Here is an 11,384-nt window from a genome sequence, read left to right on the forward strand (position 1 = left end):
TACTTCCCTACCATATACTATTACTTCCCTACCATATATTCTATCTCATATTTTTTTTATTACTTCCCTACCATATATTTTATCACATATTTTTTTTATTTACAATGGAGCTCATGATCGAACTCAGAATTTCTAACATGCTACTCAAATTTCTCACCATAATAGCTTTATCTCATAGTGATGTCTATGGTGCATCAGTGTACTAAGTCTTGTATGGCACCACTCTTAATAACCTATAACGAATACGAATTTACAAAATATATCACTGGATTGAAAGTTTCTATCATATAGATCATCCATTTAAATTTTTGTACGGTGATCGTAAGTTATGTCCTCCATCACGATGTCGAACGAAACTATCCATGGAATTGTGCGCCGTGTGAAACATAGATCATCGTCGTTCTTAACCGAGACTCAGGTTGCATGCAAGTGTCAAAAAGTCATAAAACAAGAGACTTCGAAACTCTCTAGGAGGAGTCTCCAAAACATGCAAATCAAAAGAATTTAATGTTAGACTGTAATTAGCTAACCAATCAGCTGATTTGTTTCCTTCACGCCAAGTGTGATTAATCTGAACATGCCAATTCATGTTGGTAAGATCACGAATACGTCTAACAAAGGTAGAAATATTCTCGTTGACATTGGGGTTTCCTGTTACCATTTCAACTAAAACTTTTGAATCACTTTTCACTTGAAGATGAGTAATTCCTTGTCTTCTAGCCAAATCCATTTCGATGTACATGCCCCACATCTCAGTATGGAGGGCATCACAAGAGCCAATTTTACGGGAAAAATTACTCAAACAGATTTCATTTTTGTCTCTAAGAAGACTGTCACACCCTAAAAGATTCATTGTACTTTTATGAGCATCATCATAGTTGAATTTGATCCAATAGTTAGCATCCACCTAGTCAACAATAATATGAGAGAGGTGATCTATACAAATGACAAACAAATAAGGAGACAAAGGGTCCCCCTGTCATATGCCTCTCGTAGGAGTTAATGTTTCGGTTTTGTCTCCATTCCATAAAATTTTACAAAAAGGGGAAATGATGCAATGATGTATAATATTGATAAGCTCATGAGGAAACTTACAATCAGCCAGACATTTTTCTACAAAATTTCAATTAAGACGATCATATGGTTTTTCAAAATCAATCTTAATGGACATAAACATTTTGTTACCTTTCATTCTAGCCAGAGTGAACCGTTTGAGCTACAATAATAATATGATGAATAGTACGACCCGGAATAAAACTAGATTGATAAGGAGATATGATACTATTCAAGAAAGGCTTAATTCTATTTACCATTCCAATTTTAAATATAATATTAATTATTTTATTAATAAAAAGGAAGAAAGAGAGTTTGTAGTTAAAAATTGCTATTCAATAATCTCGGAAAAGGCCCGCTTGTGTATTGGGGACATTTTTTGAGTCAACCTCCTCTCTATTTTTTATTCTTTTCATTTTTATCGCTATTAATGTTTTAAAAATATAAATACAATAATGTTAAATTTGATAGGTCAAACTAGTTATTTAATATATATATATATATATAGAAAAACTCTTTATTTAATATATATTTGAAAACTCTTTGTAACTATAGTAATAGAGAGGAAAAATAGAGAAAATAAATGGAGAGGATCTCAACTCAATTTTTTTAAGTTGCGCTTGCCTTTTTTTAATCAAGTAAAAGTACTATATGTTAGAGGTTGTGAGTTCAATCTTCAATTTCATTGTAAACAAAATCGAAAAAGGATGAAATAAGAACAATTGAGAAAACATGAGAGAAAAAAAAAATGGAGAGAATCCATTCTCCTATATGTCCTAGTCCGGAAAAAGATCCACTCCAGTACATTTCCTTATGCAGTGCAATCTCATCCTTTGATTTTATTATTCTTTCAATTTTATTTTAACGTTTATTGGATAATCCACGGGAGAGAATCCAGACTCGTGGTAGTCCTACTAGTAGGGCTGTACGCGGGTTGGTTGGGCCGGATTTGGCCTAATCCATTACCCAACTCGTTCAATATTCAACGGGTTGGGTTCATTATCAAACCCGTACTTACACTATCAAATCTGAACTGAACCAACCCGGTTATTAACGGATTGGGTTGGGAGAGAAAAAAAATACTTTTTTTAAAATCTTCAAAAAAATCTATAATACAATTTAACACAATTGTGATTTGTGACGTATTTCTAACACTTAAATTGAATAAAACAACTTCATTTAAGTTCAAATTGAAGTTCAAATAAAAATTCATCTTTAACCATAACACAGAAAAACTAAACAAAAATAGCAAAATTTCAAAAAACACATCATTTTCATGATCGGGTTGGGTACACAGGTAGACTGGTTCAAAAACTCAAATCCAATATCCGAACTGATTGTTTGGGGGTATGACGGGTTGGGCCGAATTCTACCTGCAAATGAACGTATTCGGGTAAATAATGAGTTGGATTGAATTGGGTGACGGGTTCGCGGATTGACCCGCACGCATGAACACCCCTACCTACTAGTGTCTAGTGCCATATAAATGGATTTCATTCCCACACAAAAAGTGCCTTATTTTGGTAAACCATGTGGCACCATTTTCTTATTACATTTTTGTCACTAAAATTTTCCAACACAGTTTTAGTGTCTTATAATTAGTCGATGTGTATTTTTAATTCATCTCCTTATAAAAAAAAGTTAAATATGCTCAGTCAGTCGCTTAAAAATCATGTTCTTTCAAGTTTAGTTCATATTAAATTTTAATTGGTAATTTTAGTCAATGTAATGTTGTAAAAATAAATTTTTTTAGGGACTAGACTTAAAATTTTATAAACCCTTTAAAAATTATAGGTTTTGGAAAAGAATTTTTTTTTTGACACAGAAAAGAAATTTTTTATAATTTTAAGGATAATTAAATTAAAAATTATTTACAGAAATTTTTTAAGAATTTTTTTTTTGACACAGAAAAGAAATTTTTTTTTGAAAAACATGTTTGAAAAAAATTATTCAAAAATTTAAAATTTTAAGGATAATTAAATTAAAAATTAAAAATAGCATGAACTAAAGTTGCATGCAGAAAATTCTTGTAGCGACAAAGCAGGTCAATTTTTTTTATGGGGACGAAAAATAAAATTTGATGATTTTGTAAGAATAAAAAACTTATTTAATATTTAAATTTACTAGTAATTATCAACACCTTTAATTATAAAGCTTTTAGGAAGAATTTGTTGTCGATTGAACCCAACAAAATTAGAGAGGTTAGTCTCGATATAATTGTGTGCGAAACATATCGGATTTTTTTAAAAAAAAATCTCCCTCATAATGAACCTCAGCTATATATAGAATCATTCTTCACTATTCAAATCCATCCAAACAGAAACCAGTATATACCAATGGCTGGTAGTTCTGTTGTCTTGGCACCTTCAGTACAAGAGTTGGCAAAGCAAGGCATTACAAAAGTTCCAGAACAATATCTTCAACCAAATCAAGACCCTGTTCTTGTATCTAACACAACCTCTTTACCACAACTTCCAACTATCGACTTTGGTAAATTATTATGTGAAGATGTAATTGAGCTAGAGAAACTACACAATGCTTGTAAGGAATGGGGTTTCTTCCAGGTATGAGTCAATTATTTGAAGAAAAATATCTATATATGAACATTAACAAGTAGATCCAATATTATTTGCTCATACCGACATAAAAATACATATCATTTAATTATTTCAAAAATATATATTATTTTTTACATTTTATCAAATATGTGTGAGTGACCAAATGAGATGATCAAATGTCAGTGACTATGCAAATATTCTTTTTTTTTTAATCTGAATCCCTACTTTTTTTTTGTCAATTCGTCTCTAGTGACTAGAATTTCATATTTTTAAAACAAATATTTAAGTGTAGCAGTTTGGATCCATGCATATTATCTGTAATGCTCTTATCAAATGAGCTATTTTCATAGGGATATTTAAATCCCTACTTTAATTTACTACTCCCACCGATCCTTAATATAAGAGAAGATTTACTTTTTAGATTCATTGAGTTTCTAATATATTTGGTCTATATATATTATAGATCGACTAGATAAATTAGAAACTCAATGAATCTAAAATGCAAATTTTCTCTTATATTAAGAACCAAAGGAAATATTATATTTATATTAGATTTTTATATAAGATTATTATGGAAATCAATTACAGCTAATCAATCATGGAGTCAACTCTTCATTGGTAGAAAATGTGAAAATTGGTATTCAAGAATTCTTCAACCTTCCAATGGAAAAGAAAAAGATGTTTTGGCAAACAGAAGAAGAAATGCAGGGGTTTGGACAGCATGTCGCTTTAGAGAAAGAAAAACTAAGATGGGGAGATATGTTCTTGGTTAGAACTTTTCCATTGCATGAGAGACATCCTCATCTAATTCCTTCTATCCCACAACCACTCAGGTGCTTTTTCTTACTTATATTTGTTAGAATTCTTTTTGCGATTCTTTAAGTTTCACACATTTTACATAATTTTGGGATTCTTTTTAGGTGTAAGGTTTATATATTAATAATTAAAGGCTCATTTAGTGTGCAAGGTATAATAGTGATAGATAAACACGAGAATAGATCCTCTCCGGTAATTGAGAGGGAGCAGTTGAATTTGTGCCTTTGATTTATTTTTTAAAATTAAAATTGCATGTATTCAAATAAAGGGTGTGGTTGAGATTAAACTCGAGGGAGTAATGTACTGCCGGGAATCTGTTCTCAATAAACACATATTATGTCATCTGTTTTGTGTATACATAATAAGACAGATGATGATATTATTTTATCATATTTGTGTTTCGTATACAATTGATATTAACATGATATAAAAGTCTATATTAAATATGAGATCACATGAATATGAATCTATAAGTGTGACAACTCTAACATTACTACAAGATTTTTAGAATTGAATTAAATCAAACCTAAAATTGTAAAATTGAAGGCATAGTTTAATATATACTTATATGAGAAAGAATTTTAATTTTCTTTTCTAAAAAAAAAAGTAACAGAATTTTAAATTAAGGTTAAATAATTTTTTGTTCCTATTTGATAAGAAAATATTAAAAAAATGTTTTTGGTCTAGAAAAATATTTTAAATTTTTATTTTATTCCATTTAAAAATTTAAGCATATTTTATTCCTCATTTTCTTCATGACTTTTGGTTCGTACTTTTAAGTTAGTGTTCTCTGCACATTTTTGAATGAGTTTCTTGATCCTCCCCGGACTTGAGATATATGAATTAATGATAAGGCGGTGGAAGTTAATGCGGTTGAACTTTGGCTGATGGTTGTAGTTGGTGATTGTACGTTGAAGGAGGGGGTGGTACTTACACGCACTCCAACAATCAAGTCAATATTTTTCAGGCTTTATATAAGAAAAAAATTCGAATTGTAAATACTTGGAATATTCCCCCCCCCCCCCCCCTCCTCCCGGTCTGATGGCAGGGCTACAGTGCCAGATGGTCCACGTCGTTTGCGTTGCTACTTTGTGGGTTGGATGACCCGGTCCAACAACACGCGGATGTGCCTTTGGCCCAGGCTGAACATTTATAATAATTAATGGATTCTCACAAAAATTAAATTTTTTTTTTAACAAAAGATGAATTAAGTATGAATTTTAAAGCACCAAAAACTTAAAAAAGTTCATATTTAACTCGATCATTGTTAGAAAATTCTAAACTTTTGCAAAAAAGATATATTTTTTTATCCGTTTTCATATATGTTTTTTATCCGTTGCAACAAAGATTTTTATAATGTACTAAAAATGACTGCAAAAAAGTAGCGACCAACATCTTGATAAAAATATTTAGAAGACTAATACAATTACTGAAATATTTTAGAGGGACTAAAAATGAAATTTAAAATATTTATAAAAAACAATAACCTATTTAACCTTTTAAACAATTATATTAAAGCGTAATTCACTTCAAAAAAAAAATCATATTAAAGCGTAATTGAAATAAGATGTTTGTGTATGATAATGATACATCATAAAAATACTTAAACATATCATGTACCAAAAAAAATAAAAAATACTTAAACATATCGTTTACATATTCTAGGAAACTAAAACATTTTTTTTTCTTCCTTTCATGTAGTATAGAGATATTCTAGGTAACTACATTAATTTGTTTTCATATATTGCAGAGATAATCTAGAGAGCTATTCGCTAGAATTGAAAAAGTTGTTTGTCACAATCATTGAGTTTATGACAAAAGCTTTAAAGGTTCAACCAAATGAAATGCTAGATTTATTTGAAGAGGTAGATCAATCAATAAAGATGAATTATTATCCTCCATGTCCCCAACCAGAACAAGTCATTGGATTGAATCCACATTCTGATGGTGTTGTTCTTTCCATTCTTATGGAAATCAATGAAATTCAAGGACTTCAAATAAAAAAAGATGGAATGTGGATTCCTATCAATCCTCTCACTAATGCTTTTGTTGTCAATATTGGAGATATGTTGGAGGTATGTAGCACAAAACTATTCATACATCTTTTAATCCTTTGGGTATATATATATATAGTCTTATGCAATCATTTCAACTTTCATTTAAAAATTAGAGACCAATTTATATATGGTCAATATATATAAAAACCTAGTCTCTAAATCAATCCAGTCTCTAAGTGAATATCTCAAATGTTTTTTTTATTCCCTATAAAAAAAATTAGTTTCCAAATATTTTTCGTCACAATATTTGGTCTTTACTTTTAAATCAATGCATGCGTATCATTAGAAATTTTAATTTTTTTTTTTCTGCTGTCATGTTTAGCACATTATAGAGTCTTTATTGCAAAGATTAATTTTTTCTAATTTTTTTTTCAAAAAATGATGAATTAAATATGTTGTTTGACTATTTCAAAAAAAAAAATGTTGTTTGACAGGTGCTGACAAATGGTATTTACCAAAGCATTGAACATCGAGCTACAGTAAATTCAGAAAAGGAGAGAATATCTTTTGCAGCATTTCACACTCCTTACAAGGGTGATATTGGTCCAGCACCCAGCCTTGTTACTCCTGAAACTCCTGCATTATTCAAAACAATTTCTACTGAAGATTATGTCAATGGATACTTAGCAAACAAGATAAATGGGAAATCATACTTGGAAATTGTTAGAATCCAAAATTCTTGAATGATATTAGTCCACTGCTTTATATATGCTTTTATATGTTTCTATGAAATAAAGAAGACTTAGTCTTTGGTCATAGTAAAAAAATGTGTTGAGTTTTGTTCCTTAAAACAAGTGTATTGTGATTGTGATTTGTGACAGAACAAAACTGTGGATGATTTTGAATGTTGTATTTAAATTGGTAGAAGTGAGCTTGGAGTGGTGAATTGCTATTTGTTGGTATTGGACTTTGGAGGGTTGAATTGAAGAATATATAACTATTTATTTCAAAAAATATACATTTTTGTTTTTGAGTATTAAAAAAAAAGTCATGCTATCAATGTGCTAGTTAAGTATACAAAAAATATACATTTACATTTTTAAAGAATTAAATGTATAATTTTTTTTTTTTTATTAAGATGCATAACTAATGCCAAGGAGCAGATGAAGAAAATTGCATAGTTGGAATGAGCAAATGAAAGAAAATTGCATTAAAAAAGTAATATTTATGTTTCTTCTCCAATATTCTCTCTTTCCTCCCGCTCATCTTAATTTTATTTTGGTAACATTATTTATGTTTGTGACCATCTCTTGATCTGGATTTTGATTGATTTGAGTTGCGGATTTTCGACCAGACTTGTTTCGTTAGAGGTTGATAGAGAGCTATAGTGTTAGAGCTTGAAAATCTGTTATAAAATGCTGCTTGGTGTAGGGAGTATAGGTACGTGGACCGCTCCATTCTGACGGTCGGTGCATTCGCCCTAAGTTATTAAAACTTTTATTTTATCTTTTTAGATTAAATAGGAGTTGGTTTGCTTCATTGTTCCACGTTCATTTCTTTGGGGGTAAGGTCTAGTTCCCTTTGTAATTATCTAATTTTTCTCCTCTTTTTAATAATATTAGCTATAGGTAGAGGACGTGGAAGGATATATAGGATGTCAATAGAGTTGGAAGGTCTATCCCTACCTTGATATCAAGATGCTCTTAATTTACCAAAAAAAACATTTATATTTGTTCCTAAATCCTTAAATTTCTAAATTTCTTTAAAGAATTGTAAATTCTCAAATTTCCCCAAACCAATTAATAACCTTATAATTTGGGAGAGAAAAATGAGTTTGTTTTTTCAAAAATTTTAAGGGCAAGAAATACAAAAGTAGTAAAATTGTTTAAAAAAAATAATTTTTAAATTTTTAAAAGTTGAATGAACGGATTTGGGGTAGTGGTATTATCTTAACTAATCTTCATTCCGGTAATTATTATAAGGAATATTTTGGAAAAAAATTGATTCTTTTTATAAGAAATATTTATTACCAATTTTTAAATGTTTAATTTCACATATGGTCTTATTATTATGAGAGAAAATTTGAAAATAAATAAGTTAGTTGAATTAAGAATAATTAAATAGTAGTATACATTGAATAAATTTAAATTTTTAAAGGTACTAAATAAAAATAACATGTATAATGCGTTGGACTTGGATACACTGCAGTCACCGTGATGCAGTTAGTGCATCACAGTCGTCCGATTGAAATCAAACAGTTAAAATTTAAATGCAATTTCTTTATTCTAGTGATTTTTCAAAATGACCGGGAGTAACTACTTTTTGTAAACTGAAATGCACATTACTCAGATTCCATTGAATTTTTCTTAAAAGTCAACAGCTTGACACAAATTCAGCATTATTACCATTTTATTTACCACACATCCATCCATAAATACAGAGTGGAAGTGGACCACACGAGGGGGTAAAGGTTGGTAAACAAAAGGATTGAGCTGAACCAGTGGAGTGCAGCAAATGGCTATGATGAAAGGAACCTCTCTCCTTGTTCCTTCTGTTCAAGAATTAGCAAAACAAGCAATTACAAAAGTTCCAGAAAGATATGTTCATCCAAATCAAGACCCTATTGTTGCATCTAACACAACTAATTCTTTACCACAAAAAGTTCCTGTTATTGATCTAAGTAAATTGTTATCTGATGATGCTACTGAGCTAGAAAATCTCGACCATGCTTGCAGAGATTGGGGTTTTTTCCAGGTTTATTTTTCTTATTCTCTTCATTTACTTTAAGTTCAAATTAAAGCAATTAAGATTTAACTACCCTGTAATTATTTTCATAAAAATAATATGTAATACATGAATTTGTCCACATAAAGTATATGCTTGCTCAATAGTAAAAGTTTGAACTCTAAATTGGTCAACAATATCGTCCACAAATCATAGTTCAACCGATAAAAATGCTGAAACTATTATGTCAGACGTCTTAGAAAAATACAATTTGTGCATTATATTTATATGATATTTTGGAAATTAATTGCAGCTGATTAATCATAAAGTCAACCCTTCAATTGTTGAAAATATGAAGATAGGTGTTGAACAATTTTTCAACCTTCCAATAGAAGAGAAGAAGAAGAAATTTTGGCAAACACCAAATGATATGCAGGGGTTTGGTCAATTATTTGTTGTATCTGATGAACAAAAGTTAGAATGGGCAGACATGTTCTACATTAACACTTTTCCATTGTATTCAAGGCATCCCAATCTTATTCCTACCATTCCCTTACCATTCAGGTTTTCTCACTTTCTCAATTTATATACGGATACATCATTTTGGTCCCTAGAAGCGTATCTTGCTGTCGCATTCATTCCTGAATGTATCGAAATTGTAATTAGGTCCATAAGTGTCGCTTTTATTAGTCATTTTGGTCCTCAAATTTGTTTTTAGGTCGTCAATTTGGTCCTCAAATGTGTTTTCCTTAGTCAATTTAGACCATAAAATTACTAACAAAAGAGGCATTAGGGATGTATTTACAATTTTGATACATTCAAGGAACAATATAACAGCGAGTTACACTTTCATGGACTAAAATTGTGGTTTGCCCTTTATATATGTGTTTTAATTAAACATTTTTAATTGAAGGGATCATCTAGAGACTTATTGTTTAGAGCTGAAAAAGATATTAGTCAAAATAATTGGTAGTATGGAGAAAGCTTTGAAGATGAAAACAAATGAACTATTAGAATTCTTTGAAGATCCAGGTCAAGGATTAAGGATGAATTACTACCCTCCATGTCCTCAACCAGAAAATGTTATTGGATTGAATCCTCATTCTGATTCGGGTGCCCTTACTATCCTTCTTCAAGTCAATGAGGTGGAAGGCCTTCAAATTAGAAAAGATGGAATGTGGATTCCTGTTAAACCCCTCTCTAATGCCTTTGTCATCAACATTGGAGACATGTTGGAGGTAATAGACAAAAAAAATGTCAAAATGAAATTGTTATGTTCCACCTTCAAGTACGCCACACCATGTTTCAATGTATTGTCCGCTTTGGGCTGCATGCGAGCCCTCACGGTTGTGTCCATTGTAAAAGGCGCCTCGATAGGTTGTAGAGTCTGGGTGTTGTATATAAACTACTATTAGCCTCGCTTTCAAGCGATGTGACACTTTTTAGTTGTTCTGAAACATTTGCTCCCCAGTCGAGAGTAAAGGGCTAGAAAGCATGTAGCGACGTCCCCTTCCTTCTAGCGCCAATTTTCACTGCACAATCCACGGAGGCGCCTTTAGAAAGGATAAAGGGGAACCGGAACAGATCTAATAGTTGAGTTTAAAATTGTATCTATTTCTGCAGAACCAAATCGACAACATGCTATATTCAAATTGATACTCTAGGTTAAAGGTATTCCTTATAAAATAAAAGCTTTTAAAAATTATTGTTCATATTTTAAATCCTTTTGCAGATATTAACCAATGGAATTTATCGAAGCATTGAGCATCGAGCAACAATCAATTCAAAGAATAAGAGGATATCCATCGCCACATTTCATAGGCCACAAATGAGCAGACATATAGGTCCAACACCGACTCTTATTACTGCTGAGAGACCTGCTTTGTTCAAAAGAATTGGAGTAGCTGATTACCTTAATGGATTTATGTTGCGCAAGCTACATGGGAAATCATACATAGATGTTGTAAAAATTTAAAAGACGATAGGTAAATAATTTAAGTTTATATAGTGTTGAGCCTGAAAGAAAAAATCAAGGTATAGCAAGTTTAAAGAAAAGTAGTGCTAAAGCAGGGGAGTAATGTGCAACATTTGGAACAAAGAATGTCTGCTTAACAGTTATGCCTAAAGTTTTATCCAATGCAGGACATATATATATATATATACACCAAAGTCCTCCAAAAACAGCTCTTTATAAGGCGTCGAATTTATAATCACAACAGGTTTTTTTTTCGGATTA

General features: G+C 30.8%; 2 protein-coding genes across 3 annotated transcripts; both read left to right on the forward strand.

The window, feature by feature from the left end:
* Positions 1–3,323: 3,323 nt before the first annotated feature.
* LOC123911587 (protein SRG1-like) lies at positions 3,324–7,471 on the forward strand. Of its 2 annotated transcripts, none has more exons than XM_045963039.1 (4): positions 3,324–3,617; positions 4,200–4,444; positions 6,178–6,502; positions 6,919–7,471. In XM_045963039.1, exons 1-4 carry the CDS (start codon positions 3,390–3,392, stop codon positions 7,165–7,167), a joined length of 1,047 nt encoding a protein of 348 aa, XP_045818995.1. In that variant the 5' UTR covers positions 3,324–3,389; the 3' UTR covers positions 7,168–7,471. The 2 variants fall into 2 exon arrangements, with proteins under 2 accessions (XP_045818995.1, XP_045818996.1); XM_045963040.1 differs by having other exon boundaries at positions 3,471–3,617; positions 4,177–4,444; positions 6,919–7,440.
* A 1,396-nt stretch (positions 7,472–8,867) lies between these two features.
* LOC123911586 (protein SRG1-like) lies at positions 8,868–11,384 on the forward strand. Its single transcript, XM_045963038.1, has 4 exons — positions 8,868–9,178; positions 9,462–9,712; positions 10,062–10,386; positions 10,881–11,384. Exons 1-4 carry the CDS (start codon positions 8,939–8,941, stop codon positions 11,121–11,123), a joined length of 1,059 nt encoding a protein of 352 aa, XP_045818994.1. The 5' UTR covers positions 8,868–8,938; the 3' UTR covers positions 11,124–11,384.

The sequence above is a fragment of the Trifolium pratense genome, linkage group LG2, assembly GCF_020283565.1.
Source record: "Trifolium pratense cultivar HEN17-A07 linkage group LG2, ARS_RC_1.1, whole genome shotgun sequence".
NCBI lineage: Eukaryota > Viridiplantae > Streptophyta > Magnoliopsida > Fabales > Fabaceae > Trifolium > Trifolium pratense.

Bases quoted from the DNA above. Each gene is read 5' to 3' on its own strand.
- LOC123911587 (XM_045963039.1), top strand. From the start codon at position 3,390: ATGGCTGGTAGTTCTGTTGTCTTGGCACCTTCAGTACAAGAGTTGGCA. The intron at 3,618-4,199 runs GTATGAGTCAAT...AATCAATTACAG, and splicing joins AGGAATGGGGTTTCTTCCAG to CTAATCAATCATGGAGTCAA. The intron at 6,503-6,918 runs GTATGTAGCACA...GTTGTTTGACAG, and splicing joins ATATTGGAGATATGTTGGAG to GTGCTGACAAATGGTATTTA.
- LOC123911586 (XM_045963038.1), top strand. From the start codon at position 8,939: ATGGCTATGATGAAAGGAACCTCTCTCCTTGTTCCTTCTGTTCAAGAA. The intron at 9,179-9,461 runs GTTTATTTTTCT...AATTAATTGCAG, and splicing joins GAGATTGGGGTTTTTTCCAG to CTGATTAATCATAAAGTCAA. The intron at 10,387-10,880 runs GTAATAGACAAA...ATCCTTTTGCAG, and splicing joins ACATTGGAGACATGTTGGAG to ATATTAACCAATGGAATTTA.